Source organism: Gopherus flavomarginatus, chromosome 2, assembly GCF_025201925.1.
Source record: "Gopherus flavomarginatus isolate rGopFla2 chromosome 2, rGopFla2.mat.asm, whole genome shotgun sequence".
Taxonomy (NCBI): Eukaryota; Metazoa; Chordata; order Testudines; family Testudinidae; genus Gopherus; species Gopherus flavomarginatus.
The window spans coordinates 30488696-30510576 of NC_066618.1; the positions used below are offsets into that span (position 1 = coordinate 30488696).

At 47.6% G+C, this 21881-nt stretch overlaps 1 protein-coding gene across 1 annotated transcript in view; it reads right to left on the reverse strand.

Annotated features, from left to right (window-relative positions):
- Window positions 1-1181: 1181 nt before the first annotated feature.
- CCDC7 (coiled-coil domain containing 7) overlaps window positions 1182-21881 on the reverse strand; it is a 281228-nt gene continuing 260528 nt past the window's right edge. The window contains exons 34-37 of the mRNA XM_050939018.1: window positions 7082-7177; window positions 5078-5109; window positions 4438-4517; window positions 1182-1221 (exon numbers count right to left, since the gene is read on the reverse strand). Coding sequence (XP_050794975.1) covers window positions 1182-1221; window positions 4438-4517; window positions 5078-5109; window positions 7082-7177 — 248 coding nt within the window. The remainder of the gene's footprint in view (window positions 1222-4437; window positions 4518-5077; window positions 5110-7081; window positions 7178-21881) is intronic.

Below are 21881 nucleotides of genomic sequence, written 5' to 3' on the forward strand. Positions count from 1 at the left end.
CTCAGTGGCATTCCTGGCACAAGTCCCCACCCAGGAAATCTGCAGGGCTACTGTGTGGTCCTCGATACATATGTTCATGACACACTATGCAATTACACAACAGGTCAGAGACGATGCAGCCTTTGGACATGCTGTGCTCCAATCAATGCATGACTCCGACCTCACCACCTGAGCTTTGGCTTGTGAGTCACCTTGTTGGAATGGACATGAACAATCACTTGAAGAAGAAAAAACAGTTGCTCACTTTCTCATAACTGTTGTTCCTCAAGATGTATTGTTCATGTCCATTCCAATATCCACTCTTCTACTCCTCTCCGGCAAGAAGGAACGGAAGGGGTGGAGGGTTGGCAGGGCCCTGTATTAGGTGCCATGAAGGCGCCACTCCAGGGGGAGCCCAGGCCAATGCTATGGACACTGCTTAGGGAAAAATCTTCTGGCTGGCGTGCACGCAGCATGCACACACCTGGTTGGAATGGACATGAACAACACATCTCAAAGAACAAGAGTTACAAGAAAGTGAGTAACCATTTTATATATTGAGTGCCTGGAAGCCTATTAATTTGGCCCAAACTTTTTGTTTATTAGCTTGGAAAGATGGTAAGGAAGGGGAAAAACCCACCACATTCTCTTAGCCACCTGCATAAAATACAGCATATGTTGCAGCAATTCCCAATTTGCTGTGATATAGTCTTCATGTACAATAGCTGTTTTTCTAAAATCAGAAGTATTTGGCAAGAAGGCATTTAAGGACCATAGACTTACTTCAGAACCAACTCTAAAATATGTATTCTCAATCATTTGTCTTATCCTAGGGCAGGAAGTGCCACACGTGATACAAAAATGCAAGTCTAGTTAAGAACTAGTATAATCAAATCAATTCTGTTAAATCATTAAAAATAAAAAGATGGCTTTACTCAGCTTTTGTGTTCAGGTTCTGTCTGTTATAATTAACATTTCTGTGCAAGTAGTTTCTTCTACAACTGTCATATGAGCACTGAGAGCCAGATTGATCTGTACATTGATATGTAAAGTAATAAGGCGTCCAAACCGGAGTACAGTTACGATCGACTTTTTATTTATACTATAAGCTTGTAATCACTGAACTGTTCTGCAATGAGCAAGTAAGATAGAACGACCTCAGTAATGTTTTGGATCCTTTTTTAATTCTGAAGACCTTGAGCTCAGCACACTATAACCCTTTCCAGAAATACAGAGTGTTTCCTGAAAACAAAACAAAGTTTTGCTGTATTTTACAGAACTGCAAAATGTACAGAATACCTGAATATATATTTAAAACCACACAGTTTACTTTTTCACATAAAAAATTGTCTAACAGCCAAGGTTGCTGTAGTGAATAATGGCTCGGGGGGTTACTATATTATTTTGTTATTGTCTAACTCAGTGGTCTCCAACCTTTTTATGCCCAAGATCACTTTTTGAACTTAAGGGCAACCCAAGATCTACCTTGCCTCTTCCCCTTTGCCCTGCTCACTCCATGCCCCCATCTCTCCGTCTCTCACTGTCGCCCACCCTCACTTACTTTCACTGGTCTGGGGTAGGGGATTGTGGTTTGGGGGGGGGCAGGCTCTGGGCTGGGGCTGAGGGGTTCACAGTGTGGGAGGGGGCTCTGGGCTGAGCCTGGGGCAGGGTTTGGGGTGCAGGAGTGGGTGAAGGGTGCAAGCTCTGAGAGGGAGTTTGGGTGCAGGAGGGGGCTCCAGGCTGGGGCAGAGTGTTGGGGTACAGGAGGCGGTTTGGGTGAAGGAGGGGGCTTTGGGTTGGGGCAGGATGTTGGGGTGCAGGAGGGGTTATGGGGTGCAGAAGGAGGTACAGGGTGCTGGCTCTGGGAGGGGGCTCAGGGCAGGGGCTTGGGGTGCAGGAGGGGGCATCGGGGGCTGGCTCTGGGAGGCTGCAGATAGGGTGGTAGAAGAGAAATGCTGGTCCAGCAGAGCTGGGCCTGCTGTACTCATGCTGTTCCTAGGTCTTAATGCTGCAGAGTCACTCAGAACCTGTTCATTGAAGGGTGCGGCAATTATCTCAGGTGGCCCCGCTCCCAGAAGGGACCAATGTGGTTCTGACCTCTCCCTGTTTCCAGCTAATGGGAGCTGCAAGGGTGGTGCTTGCAGGCAGGAGCATCATGTGCCCCCCGCCCCCTCAGGGCCCCAAGGCTGCGCTGGCTGCTTCCTGGAACGGCGTGGGGTTGGTGCAGACGAGCCTAGTTTAGTGGCATCCTTGCCACACCACCAGAGATGGTGATCGACTGGAAGAGTCTTCCGGATTGACCAGTAGATCACAATCAACCGGTTGGTGACCACTGGTCTAACTATTAGCTTTAATGTATGGACATGCTTAACAATGTTGATATAAAATTTAACTTTATACATTCCAAAAATAAGAACAGTTACTTTAAAACCCACAGTTATTGAAAGCTAAGTTGTATTGGCTACACAGATTCAATTCTTGGTGAGAGTATACCCCATGCATGTAAGATCAGATTCTTTTGGCCAGCACTGTCCACTGGGACAGCACCTGCACTCTAGCTGTCTCACACCACCCTTCACCCTAGTACACACGTACACATCCAAGGACATAAAGGGCAAAGCAGGTCCCACCATCCCTCTGTTCCTTCACCAATTCAAAATTCCAAAAGAATAGGGCAGTTAACAGAGAGGTACGGCAGGTCACGAAATCTATGTGGATAACACATCTGGAAGAACCAGAGTTACTGTAAAAGTAAGTAATCCTTCTTTTTTCTTTGATTGTCCACATGGATTCCACTCTTGTCTGTGTGCTTGGAGATAGATACTAGGTGTCCTACTTAAACAACTGCAAGATAACCCTACCATCTGAGCATCCAATCTGGAATTTTCTGCCAAAGAAAAATATCTTGTGAATGTGTAGACTGAGGTTCAGGTAGCTGCCCTTCAAATTTCAGAATCAGCTGCATTCATCAAACAAGCAGCAGAGGTGGCCTGAGCTCTAGTGGAATGAGTACTAATGTGGCTAAGTGGATCTAACTTGGCTGTCTTGTAACTTGTTCTTATACAGTTGGAGATTTTAATGAGGATATTGTCCATCCTTAACCCTATCAGCAAAGGCCACAAACAGTCTAGGTATGTTCCTGAATAATTTTGTCCTGATATGGTAATATGACAATGCCCTTACTACATCAAGTGTATGAAGATTCTTTTCCCAGGGTTGAATGAGGCTTGGACAAGGAAACTAAAAGATGAGTAAACTGATTCACCTGGAACTCTGAAACAGCTTTTGGAAAGAACTGAGAGTAACCCTGACCTGAATCTCCCCCTCTCCTTTTAGCTGATGTAATGGCTACTGTCAATGAAGAGTGCGTTTTAGTTGGTAAAGGGTATAGATTGCTAAGGGTTCCAAGGGGAGAGGAAGCATCAGCCCTGTTAATACTATACTAAAGTCCGGAGGAGACTCCTGAACTGTGGGGAAAAACATGAATAAGGCCCTTATGGAATCTAACCACTGTAGGATGAAAAAGATACATTGTGGGCCTGGACTGGAAGATTATTTGCAGATATTGCTGCTAGATGGACTCATGGATCTAACAAAGTCCAGATTGTTCCAGAGTTAATAAATAGTCCAATATTCCTGAAATGAGTGTTCTCAAGGGAGACAGCGAGCACTGAGATTCCCAAATAGAAAACCTTTGCCACTTAGTTTTATAAGACAGTCTAGTTGAGGTTTTCCTGCTTTGGAGCAAAATGTTCTGACCATCAAATGAGCAACTTCTTTCAATGTATAACAGCCAGTCACCAATTACTGTCAGGTGTAACAATGCTGTATCTGAGTGTAGGATCTCACTGTTCTGAAGACTGATGGTCAGAGTGAGAAAAGTGAATGGGCCCTCACTGAGAGGTTCAACAGATCTGAATACCAGAACTGCCATGGCTATAAAGATCTTCAATCCAGCATTTTGCCTCAGTTTCTTCAGGACCTTGAGTATCATTCACACAAGAGGCAGGTTTTGAATCCTGGAGATTTCACGTCCGCCCTATTGTTCCTGCATGCAAGGGGAAGTCTAGCCACTAAACTAAACAGCTGACAAAGTTTCGGGGGGTTGGTGTTGTTTTGGGACAATGGGCAAAAAGACTATAATTACCAATTATTTAATTAGCAATACTCAAAGCTAACACAGTGCACAGAGAAGGTGGCACATACTGACAGGGTTCCCTCTTGCTGTCACAGGTGGTAAGAAGTAACAGAGATGGTTGGGCTTACTCTACCCTTCATGCCCTCAGATACAGGTATGAGAACATCTAAAGTACAGGGGTGGTGGCCCCAAAAGACAGCGCTGGTTAAAAAAAAATAAAATAAATCTAATCTGACATGCATAGGACACGTGGAACTATCACAAAGAAGAGCCAAACTTAACTATGATCCACAAAACAAGTTTAATAGTCATAAATGTACATAGTACTGTTATATGTAGTGAAAGTGTTTGAGACATCCCTTGCAAACCTGGAGGACACCATCATTTGCAAGTGCACCATCTGCAACAGATCCAAGGGTAAGAGAAGAACAATAACTTTCCAGGATTACTGGTTATCAGAGGAGCTGTCTTTTAATCCAAGCACAGGGAGTCATGTAGACACATTTTAAATATTTAAGTCTGGTCACAAATTTCTCCCAGAGTGCTCTTGAACTGATCTGTTCCTTGGTTTACCTGACCAATTCTAATCTCTTAAAGCCACAGATTTTCCTCCTAGTTCATATTTTCCAGTAGGGAGGGACTGAACTCTACATCTCTTATCACAATTGTTTTCTTATAAAGCATGCGACACCCTAAGCACCACAGTCATTTGCTAGCTTTTCCCTTCCAGTACAGCTGTCACAGAGGACAAAAGAAAGGCCACAGATGGTAGAACTATGACCCTGGCACTAGAATTAGGGTTATGAGAATACATATATAGTTTAAATACTCAAAGCATCTTGAGTGACTCAGTCTGTTCTTCAAGAATCCCATCTCAATTGTGTTCATTTATTTAAGAGTGCTGTCTGAATTAGTGCAGGTGAATGATAACATGTTTCTAAATAAGTTGCATCTACTCACCTTGCCTGTGTTCTGACGACTCAGTAAGGCTCCTAAAATCAAAATAAATACTTATATCACACCTAGCATAGAAGCTTATCTATACCTCCCAGTATTTTATGATTTGAGGTAATAAAAAGGATAACTGTTGGTTTAAAAAACTTATATAGTACAATATTAAATCTTAGTGTAATATAAATATTTGTATTAAAATATTCTGGTATGCTGTAAAATTAATGCACATTAGTTTTATAGTCTGGCATGCAAGTTAATTTAAAACACTTTTATTGCGTAGAATAAATATTTTACAATGCAGTCAACCTCATAGGTCCTACAGTCAGAGCCCAGTGCACTCATCGGGTGAGAGTGTTTCCGTCACCATGCTTATTTACCATCTCTCAGACTAATTGTTGTTTATTCTAAGTACTGACAATAAATAGGAGCCCAATCCCAACTAGAGTATGTCAAACTGTGCATGTGCTTCAGAAACAGTTGAGGATAAGTGCTTGACTGTGTTCCCTCATGACACTCATGTGACTCCATGAAGGAGTTGAAGGGGATCTATCATATCTCTTCTGGTTACATGGAAAGAATAAAGGTGGGTTCCCTCTTACTCTTTTCCCTCCCAGCCCTGTGGCTGGATGAAGGATATCCTTCTTGTCCCTGTTGCCAGACAGCTGCTCTCATCCTCCTGGCCCCATATAAGAATGGGTATGTTTGTTTCAGCCACTTCTGCCCAGTGCCGCCCAGAGGATTCACGGGGCCTGGGGCAAAGCAATTTCAGGGGCCCCTTCAAAGTTGCAATACCATAGAATACAATATTCTCATGGGGGCCCCTGCGGGGCGTGGGGCAAATTGCCCCACTTGCCCCCCCCCCCCAGCAGCCCTGCTTCTGTCTCTCCCCAGACCCTGCAGAGAGGCAAATGGGGAGGTCCCTTCCTGCCCCCCTGCATCTTCTCCATGAAATGTGTATGTCTCCTGTTCCCACTGCTCTGGGCTACCACCACCCGCTGTTACTGGTCTTTCTCCCCAGGGGCCCTTACTCATTTCTGCTGCTCTTTCTGCCTCACCTGGCCTCATAGAGGTGTGAAGGGGGCTCCTCCTCACAGGCTCCTGGTGTTTCCTGGGCCAGTAAAGGGCTGGGGGCAGGGGGTGAAAGAGCCCTCTGTTATCTAGCCCCCGCATTACCCTTGCTGCATACAGTGCATGGGGTTCAATGGGTCCATGAAGGAGCCCAGCTAGTGAAGGAGTCTCCTACCTCCATTAAGTTCCGTGTGCTCCCTAGGATTTGGTAGGGAAGGTTTTATACTGACTCCTCAAGGCCCACTGATTCTCCTATCCTTAAATTAGGCCAGGGAGCCTACTGGCTGTTTTTCTCCCCACTTCCCTTCCTCTTCATCTTTCATCCCGCTTGGAAAGGCCACGGGACAGAGACAGAACCAGTCTCACATTCCTCTTCCCTCTCTCACCTCACTGTATGATTAGGGGAGGGAGGAATGATATCCTCCCTGGCTTAATGAAGGGAACAACGGCTGAAAATGACCTTGTAGAGTCCTGGGAGAATGAAAAACTATCCTTCTTACTGATCCTCTTCCTTTCCCAGAAGTCCAGGGGAAAAAATAGCTTCCTTATAGTCCCAACAGCACTTCAGTTCCAGGGTTACTATTATATAGCCTCTTGTATGTGTGGAGAGGCACATACCCACGCTCTCCTCCCCGAAACAATTCATAATGGTAATGTAATTAAGCTGGTGCTTAAAACTAGGATGTAAAACAGAGCAACACAGCAATAAAACTCTTCTCAGAGCATTGTCCAATGCACAAACAAATACACTGAATATAACTATTTCTTTCTAATCTCTCAGTTTTAATAATCTCTGGTGCTACACGTTAGAAAAGATGGTAAAACATTTTTGGACATGTGGGATTTTTAACGTGACAGTGCCCCTTTAACACTAACTGGAATACAAAATGAGACACAGTTTGAGATTTTTGTGCAGTGATGTTAACATAAGAAAAAGGTTACCCTTATTAAGGTCTTTATTATGTGAAATGGAAGATTTCTTTACTATCTTTTTCTTCTGACAAATTTCAATGTCTGGTAACTGTTGAGCTTCCTTCCCTGCATATGGTATGTAAAATTAGATAAACAGAATACAGTACATTAACACTTTGTTTAAAATTAACATAAACAAAATCAGGTAAATCTAACCTAATCACTTTCAAAAATATTGTGTTTCAATCCTTTAAAATTAATAGTTTGGTTTAACTAGTTACACAGTCCATTTTAGGAAGAGAAAAGCTACACAACACACCAATGTCATGCACAAACTCCCATTATCAAAATTAACTAATTTCCATTAAAAACCATGGGATTGTAAAATAACTCATCACCATTAATTTTTATGGCCCAGTCTGCACTTGGTTTAAAATGCTACCTGAATCTATTTATAAACCAAGTGGTGTATACAAGACATCTAGGTTACTTACCTCTTGGCCTCCTCCTGCAAATGAATGCTTTTCTGGCACACTAGTCCCAACATATACAATTGGTGCAATTGCAGCTTTGTGCACCCACAGGTTGGATTTTGTCCATTGTGTGCTTTCTTTCATTGGATAAAAACTGAATTTGCTTTCTCCTTTAAAAATCTATTTCTCACAGAATTGGCTTCATGTGTGACCTGAAGTGACTGAGCATTGAAGGAAAACCAGGAAACCTTAATAGACTTGGAGTTACATCTGATGTTATACAGATAACGGATGGTGTCATCTCTTTGCAGTAATGCTCAGTTGATTAAAATATAAAATAAACTCTAGTAAATGACACCATATGGGATACAATCACTCAGATGCTATTAAATAATTCTAATAAAACAAAAATATACTAAAGGAAGGACTGTGTTTAAAATGAAAAAAAAAAAACAGGTGAAGACTTTTGATGGTTAGTATTCCAGGTGGAGGAGCCAGTAATTTTATATGCCACAAAGAAATAGAGCACTGCTAAAATCTGATATATGTCAAATCCAGTAGCAGGAGGGCCACATGCAGGCCACTGGGGAAAGCACAGCAGCACCTGCATGAAAGAGAGTCAGAGGAGGTCAGTAATTTTTGACAAATGGGAATGAAAGTGGAGTGAAAAGTACAGGAGCAGATATAAATACATGAATGGATAGGGGTTGCTTTACCAAGTGTGAGGTCAGTAACTGTTACTCACTCCTTCTTGTCAACTGTCTGTAATAGGCCACTCTCTTACCAGCTCAAAAGTAATTTTTCTTCCCTTCCCCTCTGCCATATACATTGGCCAAACCGGACAATCTCTACACAAAAGAATAAATGAACACAAATCTGACATCAGGAAGCATAACATTCAAAAACCAGTGGGAGAACACTTCAACCTCTCTAACCACTCCGTGACAGACTTGAAGGTGGCAATTTTGCAACAAAAAAACTTCAATACAGACTCCAAAGAGAGACTGATGAACTTGAATTAATATGCAAATTAGATACAATTAACTTAGGTTTAAACAGAGACTGGGAATGGTTGGGTCATTACACTAATTAAATCTATTTCCCCATGTTAAGTTCTCCTCACACCTTCTATGGGTCATCTCAATTATCACATCAAAAGTTTTTTTCTCCTGCTGATGATAGCTCATCTCAATTGATTGGACTCTTACAGTTGGCATGGCTACTTCCACATTTTCATGTTCTCTGCATGTATAAATATCTTCTTTCTGTGTGTTCCATTCTATGCATCTGAAGAAGTAGGCTGTAGCCCATGAAAGCTTATGCTGAAATAAATTTGTTAGTCTCTAAGGTGCCACAAGTACTCCTGTTATTTTGCCTCCCTTGGTATAAGACGGTTACTCACCTTTGTAACTGTTGTTCTTCGAGATGTGTTGCTCATATCCATTCCAGTTAGGTGTGCGCGCGCCGCATGCACGTTCGTCAGAGATTTTTACCCTAACAACACTTGGTGGGCCGGCAGGGCGCCCCCTGGAGTGGCGCCACTATGGTGCCGAATATATACCCCTGCTGGCCCCTCCACTCCTCAGTTCCTTCTTGCCGGCTACTCTGACAGTGGGGAAGGAGGGTGGGTGTGGAATGGATATGAGCAACACATCTCGAAGAACAACAGTTACAAAGGTGAGTAACAGTCTTTTCTTCTTTGAGTGCTTGCTCATATCCATTCCAGTTAGGTGATTCCCAAGCCTTACCTAGGCGGTGGGGTCAGAGCGAGACATTGCGGAATGTAAGATTGCTGAGCCAAAAGTGGCATAGTCTCTAGACTGCTCGACCAGTGCATAGTGGGATGCAAAAGTATGGACGGAAGACCAGGTAGCTGCACGACATATTTCCTGGATGGGAACATGGGCCAGGAAAGCGGCAGACGAGGCTTGAGCCCGAGTAGAGTGGACGGTGAGATGGCCAGTCGGAACGAGGGCCAAGTCGTAGCATGTCCGGATACAGGACGTCACCCAGGATGAGAGTCTCTGGGAAGAGATAGGCATGCCTTTCATGCGATCCGCGACCGCTACAAATAGTTGAGGCGAGCGTCTGAATGGTTTGGTCCTCTGAATGTAAAAGGCGAGGGCCCGGCGGACATCCAGAGTATGTAGTTGTTGTTCCCGGCGCAATGTATGCGGCTTCGGGAAGAAGACTGGTAGGAAAATGTCTTGATTAATGTGGAAGGCAGAGACCACCTTGGGAAGGAAAGCCAGGTGCAGCCACAGCTGTACCTTGTCCTTGTGGAAGATCGTATACTGGGGGTCTACCATCAAAGCATGAAGCTCCGATACTCATCTGGCCGAGGTGATAGCGACGAGGAAGGCCGTCTTCCAGGACAGGTACAGCAGCGAGCATGTGGCTAACGGCTCAAAGGGAGGGCCCTTGAGCCTAGCTAGTACAAGGTTGAGGTCCCAGGTAGGGAAAGAGTGCTTAACCGGAGGGTAGAGTTGCTCCAAGCCCTTAAGGAACCTGGAAATTATAGGGTGAGAGAAGATCGAACTGCCGGATTCCCCAGGATGGAAGGTGGAAATCACGGCCAGATGCACCCTTATCGAAGAGAGCGCCAGGCCCTGCTCCTTGAGGTACCATAAGTAGTCCAAGATAATGGGGACCGATATGCCTGCGGGAGTAAGGTTACGCTGGGTGCACCAATGGGAGAAGCGCTTCCACTTGGTGAGATATGTCGCCCGCGTGGAAGGCTTTTTGCTTCCCAGGAGGACCTGTTGCACCGGGGTGGAACAGTGCAACTCAGATTGGTTTAGCTAGACAGCAGCCATGCTGTCAGGTGGAGGGACTGCAGGTCCGGGTGGTGAAGTCTGCCGAAGTCCTGCGTTATCAGGTCCAGGTAGAGTGGCAGAGGTATCGGGTCCGCTAGAGATAGGTTGAGCAGCATGGTGTACCAGTGCTGCCTCGGCCACGCCGGAGCGATCAGGATTAGCCTGTCCCTGTCCCTGCGGAGCTTGAGCAGGATTCTGTGGACTAGGGGAAAGGGTGGAAAGGCATAAAGTAGACGACCTTCCCAGGGAATTAGGAATACATTCGAGAGGGAGCCTGGGGAGCGACCCTGCAGGGAGCAGAACGCCTGGCATTTCCTGTTCTCTCAGGATGCAAAGAGGTCTATCTGGGGAAAGCCCCACTTCTGGAATACTGAAAGGAGGATGTCCGGACAGATGGACCACTTGTGGGACAGGAAGGACCTGCTCAGGTGGTCCGTTAGAGAGTTCCGGACTCCCGGGAGAAAGGAGGCTACCAGGTCTATCGAGTGGGCTATGCAGAAGTCCCACAGTCACATCGCCTCTCGACAAAGGGGGGAAGATCGCATCCCTCCCTGCTTGTTTATGTAATACATGGCAGTTGTGTTGTCTGTGAAAACTGCAACACAACGGCCCTGTAAGTGATGCTGGAAGGTCTGGCATACCAGTCGGACTGCTCTCAGTTCACAGACATTGATGTGAAGCGTCAGCTCCTGAAAAGACCAAAGGCCCTGGGTGCGGAGGTGCCCCAAGTGAGCACCCCAGCCGAGAGGAGAAGTGTCTGTTGTCAGAGACACCGAGGGCTGTGGTGGATGGAACGGACGACTGGCACACACCAGGGAGGGCGTCAGCCACCAGTCGAGGGAGCCCAGAACGCTTGGTGGAACTGTGATTATCATGTCCATGGCATCCCTGCGTGGACGATAGACTGAGGTGAGCCAAGTCTGGAGAGGACGCATGCGCAGTCTCGTGTGCTTCGTGACGAAGGTGCATGCAGCCATGTGACCAAGGAGGCTGAGGCAGGTGCGGACAGAAGTTGTTGGGAAGCTTTTCAGTCGCTGTATAAGCGAGACTATAGTCTAAAAGCGCTGTGGGGGCAAGCTGGCCGATGCACGATTGGAGTCCAGCATGGCCCCTATGAATTCTATCCTCTGCGTAGGTAGCAGAACAGATTTGTCCAGGTTGATAATCAGGCCTAGACGAGTGAATATGCCCTTGATGACGTTTACATGAGCGGTGACCTGAGCCTCGGAGGTCCCTCGAATAAGCCAGTCGTCAAGGTATGGGAAGACGTGTATTCGACAACAGTGGAGGGAGGCGGCGACTACTGCCATACACTTCGTGAACACCTGAGGGGCCAAAGAGAGGCCAAAGGGGAGGACCGCAAATTGGTAATGTCGACGATTTACCACAAAGCGTAAGTACCTTCTGTGCGGACGGTAAATCGCGATGTGGAAATATGCGTCCTTCATGTCGAGAGCAGCGTACCAATCTCCAGGATCCAGGGAAGGGATGATGGTCCCCAGGGACACTATGCGGAACTTGAACTTTCTCATGAATTTGTTCCATCCCCACAGGTCCAGGATAGGCCGGAGGCCCCCTTTTGCCTTGGGAATTAGGAAATATCTGGAATAGAACCCCTTGCCCCTTAATTCCTCCGGAACCTCCTCTATAGCTCCCATCGCAAGGAGCCTTGAAACCTCCTGCAGAAGGAGTTGCTCGTGAGAGGGGTCCCTGAAGAGGGACGAGGAAGGAGGGTGGGGAGGAGGGGTTGAAATAAACTGAAGGCGGTAGCCAGACTCCACTGTGCGGAGGACCCAATGGTCGGAAGTCAGCTGGGACCACACAGGCAGGAATGCGGCAAGGCGGTTGTCAAACTGAAAGGGATTCTGGGAGGTCACTGGTACAGTGCTCTCAGGCGCACCCTCAAAAGTTTGGCTTTGGTCCCGCCGGTGGCTTGGTGGGACTGGCATTGTTACCCCCCTGAGGTCCAGACTGTCGTCTGCGAGAGGTACGACCTCGCCTTCTGGTGAAGTCTTGCTTTGGCCGAGGCGGGGGGTAGGGGCGCTGAGGTTGCGACTGGAAAGATCGTCTCTGAGTCTGTGGCGTATGCATTCCCAGCGAATGCATGATTACGCAATTGTCCTTCAGACTCTGTAGGCGAGGGTCCATCTTCTGGGAGAAGAGGCCCTGGCCATCAAAGGGTAGGTCCTGTATCGTGTACTGGAGCTCAGGTGGCAGGCCTGACACTTGCAGCCACGATATACGCCGCATGGCAATCCCAGAGGCGACGGTTCTAGCTGCCGAATCGGCGGCATCCAGCGAGGCCTGGAGGGAGGTCCGCGCAACTTTTTTCCCTTCCTCCAGGAGAGCTGTGAATTCCTGGCAGGAGTCCTGCGGGACGAGCTCTACAAACTTCCCTACTGCCTCCCAGGTGTTATAACTGTACCTACTCAGGAGGGCTTGCTGGTTCGCCACCCTAAGCTGGATGTCTCCTGCGGAATAGATCTTTCTCCCCAACAAATCCATTTGCCTGGCCTCCCTTGATTTAGGAGCAGGGGCTTGCTGGCCATGGCGCTCCCATTCATTGACGGATTGAACAACCAATGAACAAGGAGGGGGTGTACATACAAGTATTCATACCCCTTGGAGGGCACCATGTATTTACGTTCAACCCCTCTGGTTGTGGGCAGTATGGATGCCGGGGATTGCCAGATGGTATCCGCTATAGCCTGTATCGAGCGGATGAAGGGGAGGGCCACCCTGGTTGGAGCCTCCGCCAACAATATACTGACAACTGTGTCATCCACCTCAGGAACTTCCTCTACAGGCAAGTTGATATTGAGGGCAATGCAGCGCGGAAGGTCCTGGTGTGACCTGAGGTCGATTGGGGGCGGTCCAGATGTAGACGTCCCCGCCACCGCTTCATCCAGGGAGACCCCGGGAACCAGTGGGTCTTGGATCGACTCCTGGTCTTGGGGGATGTCTTGAGGCGGTGGATCTTGAGGGTCTGGCACGTGTGTTGGAGATTCCTCCGTACCCGGTGGGGGAGGTCTGCTCACTGTGGTCTCTAGCGCCCGATGTTCAGAAGGGCCGGAGCGCGATGGTATATGCGTATCACCTTGGGTTTGGTGGTAGGCCCAAGGTGTCCAAAAGGGCCACTGATGAGGTCCCTGGTGGTTATCTGAATCCCCGTATGATGCAGTGTCTGCATGGGAGGAGATCGACGGATGATGAGACGGTCACGGGGGAGGGGAGGCCATTTGATGTAGGTCTCTGCATCCACTCGAACCGTCCCTACGCGGTGCCGGAGAACGGTACTGAAAGTCATGATGGTGCCGGGAGTGGGACCGGGACCTGCGACCAGCGCGGTGCCAGGAGGTCAACTGGTGCCTGGAATCGCCGTGCCGAGATCGGCTGTGAGAAGTCCGGTGCCGCGAGTGGTGCCAAGATCTGGAGCGGTGCCAGTAGTATCTGGACGGTGACCGGGACCTCGAGCAGTGCCGCGAGTACGACCGGTACCTCGATGGGGAACAGTACCGGGACTGCGAGCGGCCGTGGGACTGGGATCGATGGCGGGACTGGGAATGCCTGCGGGACCTGGATCGGGACCGGAGACGTTCTGTGGTACCGGGCGAAGAAGGTCTCATAAGGGCTGGCTTGCCTATAGACTAAGGAACCCGCACCGGCGGCGCCGGGGGTTGAGGCAGCTCAGGGTCACTCAAGGCAATAAAGTCCCGTGCCGTGGAAAACGTCTCCGGAGTGGAGGGCACGACAAGCTCAACCACGGCGCGTGCCGGGGAGCTGGTGAGCACTGGACTCGACGGCTCCAGCAAGGCCAGAATCAACAGTGCAGAGGACGCCAGTGCCGTAGCAGTTGACGGTGCCGGGCAGTCCGACTTGGCTAAGCGCTCAGACTGCGGTGTAGATATAGCAGCCGCAGGAGGCTTGTGCTTCTTGCTCTGTGGTGAGAGCGAATGGTGCTGGGTAGAAGCTTGAGCCGGTGATGGCTGATGTAGAGGAGCCTTCACTGTTGGAGTGTGCTCCGGTGCCGAGGAGGCACTTGCTCCCGGTGCCGCTGACAGTGCTGAGGACTGGGGAGTCAACGCTGCCTCCATCAGTAGTTGTTTTAGGCGAACGTCTCGTTCTTTTTTAGTCCGGGGCTTGAACGCCTTACAGATGCGGCACTTGTCCGTCAGGTGTGATTCACCTAGGCACTTAAGACAGGAGTCGTGAGGGTCTCCTGTGGGCATCGGCCTATGACAGGCCGAGCACGGTTTGAAGCCCGGTGAACCGGGCATGGGCCCCAGTACCGGGAGAGGGAAAAAGGAGCTAGACCCCGATCCCTCTTAACTATCTACAATAACTACTACAGGACTAACAACTAAACACTAACTATACTGATAGAAATCAAACTATATACAGAAATACAACACAAACGAGCGAATCGCTAGGGTGGTGGAGATCAGCTAAGCTGCACTCCACTGTTCCAACGACCGACATGGGCAGTAAGAAGGAACTGAGGAGCGGAGGGGCCGGCAGGGGTATATATCCGGCACCATAGGGGCGCCACTCCAGGGGGCGCCCTGCCGGCCCACTGAATGTTGCTAGGGTAAAAATCTCCGACGAACGTGCACGCGGCGCGCACACACCTAACTGGAATGGATATGAGCAAGCACTCGAAGAAGAACCTGCTGTTAATTGGTTTATCTTGTTAGGCTGACCTCACACTTGGTAAAGCAACCTTTCATGTATTTATACCTGCTCCTGTATTTTTCACTCCATGCATCTGATGAAGTGGGTTCTAGCCCACGAAAGCTTATGACCAAATAAATTTGTTAATCTCTAAGGTGCCACAAGGACTCCTTGTTGTTTTTGCTAATACAGGCTAACACAGCTACCACTCTGACACTTGTAAATACAAAGACTTTGTTTTCTTAGATGAGCTGCCATGACCAATAGGCACTTGGTAAACAATCTTGGTGCCTTGGAAAGTCCAAAGGGAAGGACTCTAGTGTGCATTTCCCACCATAAGACAGAGTGATTTCCCATGTGTTGGATGAATAGACCCCTAGAAGTATGCATTCTAAAGGCTGAGAGCTATGAACCAATCCTGAGGAGCTAGGGAAGGATTTATGGAAAGCAGGATGCCAATCTTGAACTTGAAATGCTGGAAGAGTTTATTGTCACTAGGGTCAAGAATGGGATGCTACCCTTCTCTTTTTTCTGTTTCTTTTTTTTTTTGGAATAAGAAAATGAGAATAACCTCCCCTGCTCCTGAACTGAGAGGGCACTGCCCCCACTGCCCTAAATTGTGAAAGGGAATCTACATCTTGTTTTCACAATGTCTCATTAGAGGCATCCCTTAAGAGAGACAAGGAAGGAGGGTGGTGGAGTCACAAGGACCGAAACTGGACCAAATAGCTGTACTGACGACTTCAAAGCCCCTATGGCCCATAGTGGTTCTAGCCCAGGCCTCTGAGGTGACTTAAAGGTGGTTGCCAAATGAGGTGGAGAGAGGGGCTACAGATGCACAGATATCAAAACAGGGCTCTCAGCTGTGATGTCAAACTTGCTGCCTAGATGAAGACACAGACTGAATGGTAGCTGAGAAAGAGATTGAACTACTTCTTTTCTGGAAACAAAATTTTTTAGGCGGTTCAGTGGATTTCTGCTGGGAGCAATATATCAGTTAAGGACACCATCTAAAGGAGCCTTGAGATCTATTTTGTGTCCTTGTAACGAGTTGCACACTCATGGTGGCGCCTTCTGCTGGTTGCTCTAGGAATTAGCTCTGTGGAGTGCCCTCTGCGGGTGGTGTCCTGCCCGTTGCCTGCTCGGCTATGCTGTCTGAGACCCGCGTTGCTCCCTGGCTTGTGGCGTCTTCTTCTGGACATAGCTTTCCAGCTGTGCCCCAGCTCTATTTCCCCCCACCCCCTTCCGGGGGCTATCAGCAGTCCTCAGTCTGCACTTACCTTCGTGGCCACCTGCTGCCCCCAAAGTCTAGTCCCTTGCCTCAGGGACAAGGCACAGTCCATCAGCCATGCTCCTCCATGGTCAGGTGCAGTGTAAGGTGGGAGAGAGGGATCCAGGCCTGCCCACTACTCTGGGTCCTGGCCCAGGGACCCTCTGGCGGTAGCCATGTCCTGCCCTCCTTGTCTCCCCTCTACTGCTTGCGCTCCCTGGGTCACTTCCCTTTGGCCCTTGCACCTTTTCAGCCCGCATATATCATGCTGGAGCTTTCCCTCTGCTACTCTGAGTCTGCCCAGCACTTCTCTATCTAAGGTGCTACCCCTAGGAGCCAGTTGTCCTTCCTTGCTTGTCAGGGAGAGACTCCTGTCTCCTCTGCTTTGCAGCCTTCATATAGGGCCCAGCCTGGCCCTTACTGGCTACCTTTCTGCCCTTCTCTGATTGGCTGGGTTCTGTGCAGCCGCTCCCCTCCTCTGCCAAAGTGGGGCATCTGCCCCACTACAGTCCTCCTTTGAGACAGAGTAAAAAGGCTCAAGGAGCAACGTGTTGCTTTGAAATCTTTAAAGGAGTGAAGTGCCTCACCCATAATAGACTTGAATAACTTGGAACCCTTGAATGGCAGATCCACACTAGCAACTTGCATTACTTTTGGAATTCCTAATGATTGTAACTGAGAAGAACAATATATAGCAATTGATGTAGTCACAGCTCTAGCAGTTCCATCTGAAGCATCTACAACAGCCTTAAGAGATGTCTTTCCAATCAACTGGCTATCTGAGAGAATAGATTTCAATACATCTCGCAAATCCTGTGATAACCTATCCATAATGTTCCACAGCGCATAATTGGATTTGCCTACAAATGCTTGATATATGCCAGCAGGAAGCAGACCTTTCTCCCAAGAAGTCCTGCTTTTTCAGATCTTTTTCCTTTAATGCAATCTTAGGAGGTCTTTGCTGCTTAGATTTTTCAGGCACTGCAGCAGCTACCAGTGAATCAGAAATAGAGTGAGTATAAAAATATTCAAAGCCCTTAGTTGGGACCAGACAACAGCTATCAGCTCTTTTAGAGCTGTCAAGAATTGAGGCTGGCATCTGCCACAAGTCTTTGGTTCAAGTATGCCATCATAAATGAACACAGCCAATCTTAAGAGATATCTAATGTATCTTCCATGCATTTTAACAGATCTTGAAAGACCTTAAAATCATCTGTTGTGGGAGGTACAGCTGAGTTAATGGCATTGTCACAATCCCTGGGTAGGTTGTCCTTGCTGAAATCACTTTTCCAATACTCTTTCAAGTGGCAGGCCCAAGCATGCCTCCACTACTCTTTGAGATATGGGGCCCTACAGCCCAACCATTCCCCAACTCAGTCTTCAGATTGATTGTACCTCCCGGTAGCATGCATGATGCTTATCAGACCCAATGGACTTGTCACCTGCAAGAGTTCTCCTTTGGGAGCCTTTGAACAGTGATAAAACAGAAACAGCTTCTCCAAAACAAAGTATGATTTATTTTACCCCAAAGGTACATAGTGCTTAGAAAAGTGGATTTAAAATAAAAAAGAGGCTGACATGCTTATTATTTTACCCATGCATGACACTCCCCTCAGTGTCTTAGTTACTCATAATTTAGCCTTAGTGTCCCCTATTCTCTTGGGGACCAAGTTGTAGCCTGCTTGCCGCAGACCCTAGCTTGCAGTCAGTGCCTGCGTCAGCCTGCAACATGCTCTCTCTGTCCACTTACAGCTGAGATGACCACTTCACCCCTCCCTTTCTGCCATAGACAACTTTTTATAGATTAGTGTATTTGCTTCTCTCTCTTCTCAGCCTTGACATGACATAGCCTTGTTTTCAGATTGGGATCTGAGGAATCCCTCTTCATGGCTATAAGTGTGGCTATTGTGTTTGAGAGGAAGCTCCTTATCTGGGCCATTGTTTTACCTTTCCTGCCTGGTTTCTTTAACAACTCCATTTTATCTAATATCACACAGATACATGACGGGTATGTGATATTTATAAAAAATAGTACAGCTGTTTTCTAGTTTTCCACAGGTCTCATAAAATAAAGATTCATAGAAGAGACCATCGATCATCTAGTGTGACTCCCATATACCATAGGCCTTCAGCAAAAATAATTCCTAAAGCATAACTTTTAGAAAAACATCCAATCTAGATTTGAAAGTTATTAGTGATAGAGAATCCATCATGACCCATGGTAAATTATTCCATTGGTTAATTACGCACTTAAAAAATTATGCCTTATTTCCAGCCTGAATTTGTCTAGCTTCAATTTACAGTTATTGTGTCATGTTATGCCTTTCTCTGCTTGACTGAAGAGCTCATTTTTAACTAGTTGTTCCCCATATAGAGATGTAAGCAGAATCAGGATGAGCTCTACCTTGACATCTGGTGGTGAATTATGGGGAGTGTGGAAAGGAATTTCAGGTATTTGCATTGGTACACCCACCCCACCTTGCATAGGTTACGGCAGCCTGGGATGGTTATTTTGACAGCTCTGGGATCCTCAATTTCTTTGTTATTGGGGAAGGAGAAATAAAGTGTTGTTACCCTGATTATGTGAATGAGGAACTGTGAGACTGCTTTATGACAGAGATGTCTCAACATCAATTAAGTAGCACTTGCTAGACAAGGGACATGGGTGCCAAAACCCAGTGAGAGGAGAGAGGTTGGGGACTGGTGTGTGTACCTGATGGTATGGGCTCCTTTTGGGGGCCTGGAACACCAATTGCACATCTTCCTCTTTCCACTGTTGAAGAGCAGAGCTAATTTTTATTCCATTAAGAGTCCATCTAGAGGCTGCTGAGCTGAATTCACGTTGGGCCAATGGTGCACCAGCACCAGGGCTCCCCTATTACAAGCTGAAATCACTAAGAGCTGAAATCACTAAAAGAGCTAAGCTTACTGAGCTGAGATCACTGAGTGCTGTGTTAATTTGTGGGGGAGCCTGAAGATCTATCGCTAAGCGGCTGGCAGAGCAGAGCAGTTTGTGCAACATGTTGGAGCAGCCCACAGAACAGTGAGCAGAGTGGTTTGTGGGGATGGCTGCAGCGGCTCACGGGCTGGCTGGAGGAGCGGCACAGCTGGTGGAGTGGAGCTGGTCAGGGTGAAGGCTACAGCAGAACTCCACGGAGAGGCGGAGCAGTTGGCCCTGGCCCACGTAAGGTGCCCCTTAACACCCTGTGTGTGCCCCCTCCATTTCCACCCAGGCTTGGGGGGTAAAACTCTGCAGATAAACCCTTGAACTCTAGGGTGGCACTGACCAGAGACTTTCGGGTTGTTGGACTTTGGGGTGATTAGACTTAAGACCCTAAGGGGGAAAGAACATTGCCAAATGTACTTGGAGGTGGGTTTTTTGCTTATGGTTTATGTTATAATCCTGTTTGTGGTGTTTCTCCAATGTGATGCCACATTGTTTCCCTCCTTTATTAAAAGGATTTTGCTACACTCAGACTCCGTGCTTGCAAGTGGGGAAGTATTGCCTCCTAGAAGCACCTGGAGGGGGTGGTATGTAATTGTCCCAGGTCACTGGGTGGGGGCTCGAGCCGGTTTTGCATTGTGTTATTGAAACGGAACCCCTGGATACTGAACCCAGCCCTTGTTGCTGCCAACTCAGAGGAGCAGAAGGGTTACAGGTACTTATAGACTAATCAAGTCACCCCTTAACCTTCTCTTTGTTAAACTAAATAGGTTCAGCTCCTGGGATATATCACTATAAGGCATGTTTTCTAATCCTTTAATCATTCTCATAGCTCTTCTCTGAACCCTCTCCAATTTATCAACAACCTACTTGAACTGTGGGCACATGAACTGGATACTGTATTTCAGCAGTGGTTGCACAAGTGCCCAATACAGAGATAAAGTAACCTCACTACTCCTACTCAAGATTCCCCTGTTTATGCATTCCAGGATTAGATTAGCTCTATTGCCAACAGTGTCACACTGGGAGCTCATGTTTAGCTGAATGAACATGAACCCCAAATCTTCCTCAGAGTCACTGCTTCCCAGGATAGAGTTCCCCATCCTGTAAGTGTGACCTACCTTCTTTGTTCCCAAATGTATACATTTATATTTAGCCACATTAAAATGCATATTGTTTGTTTGCACCCAGTTTACCAAGTGATCCAAATTGTTCTAAATCAGACTTGTCCTCTTCATTATTATTTACCACGTACCCATCACGATGAAATCACCACAGGAACCAGGGGGTTCAATTCATCTCCTTCCTATCATCTTCCTTTTGAACCTCATCAGGATCTAGGCCTTGCAGCTCTGCAGATGGAGTAGCTCTTAATGCCTTAGAAGTCTGATAGGGGAAGGAGAGCTGGGGTATGAGGATAGAAAATGATGATGATTCTAAGATAGCCAATAGGGCCAGGTTTGAATATTATATGATTAAGGAATGTGAGGCCATGGAATTTGGCATACACTTGGTCTCTGTTTTATTGTGTAGGCTGCCTTTTCTTTCAGAGTCCCATTCTGGGTCAAAGTTAGGTGACCAAGAGAAAACCCTAGGGGATGGCTCCATACTCTGGTTTGATGGTGAGTGTAATGGGGTGAGATTCACCACTCTGGCCCCTCCTGCTGGCTGTCATGGGAATTAGCTCTGCTCGCTAGGGTGCTCTCCTGTGGTGGTGCCTGGCTGCCATCGCTTTTGTTCCAGGACCTGCGCCACTCCCAGGCCTGCAGCATTGTCTTCAGTGACACTGTCCTCCAGCTGTGCCACACTCTGTGTTTCCCCCTTCCAGGGGACCTGCAACCTCTGTCCAGCCACTCCTTCAGTGGCAACTGCAGTCCATTTTCCCAGGACTGCTTCCGATGCAGCTCCCACACCTTCTTCTGCCCTTACCTCAGGGCCTCAGCCTGCAGGCCCTAGCAGCCAGCCAGGAACTCTGTCTAGCTTGCAGCAGCGCTCTGTCCAAAGTGCTGGCACTCCTCCTTTCTGCTGGGAGCCTGGTCTGCTCCCCTCAAGCTCCAGTCAGCTACTGAATTCTGATCTTCCCTGCAGCCCTTCTTTTATGAGCCTGTGTGGCCATGATTGGCTGCTCCTCTCAGCCCCTTTCTAATAGGCTGCTCTGGTGCAGTCTCCTTAGGGCTCCTTTTAACCCCTTTTCTGCCAGTGTGGGGCAGCCATCCCATCACAGTGAGGAAAAGTAATTTTCTTCAGAAGGTGTAGCTGTTTTATCAAGTGTCATCTGTTGGCAAAGAGACTTGGATGGAGGGGACATCAATGAAGCTTGGTGGATGGAGATTTTCGATGTAGGTACCTTAAATTCTGGTACTGATGGATTAAGAATTACTGCTATTGCCGGGTTATGTAGTGGGGACTCTGTCTCTGGAGTAATGGTAAAGTTCCTGCATATTATGAAGGCAGTCAGTGCCATAAGGTTTGTACAAAGGGTATTGATGTGGTGGGTAATGGCATGGAACCTACCAGTGCCAAGGACATATGTGCTGAGGACATGTGTGTCAAGGAAGGGCAGTCAAAGATTGGAATCTGTGGCAATGATGATCAGTATGTAGTTGGTGCCAAATCTCTAGCCTGATGTTGGTGTCAAAGCCAGAGCAAGATCTCT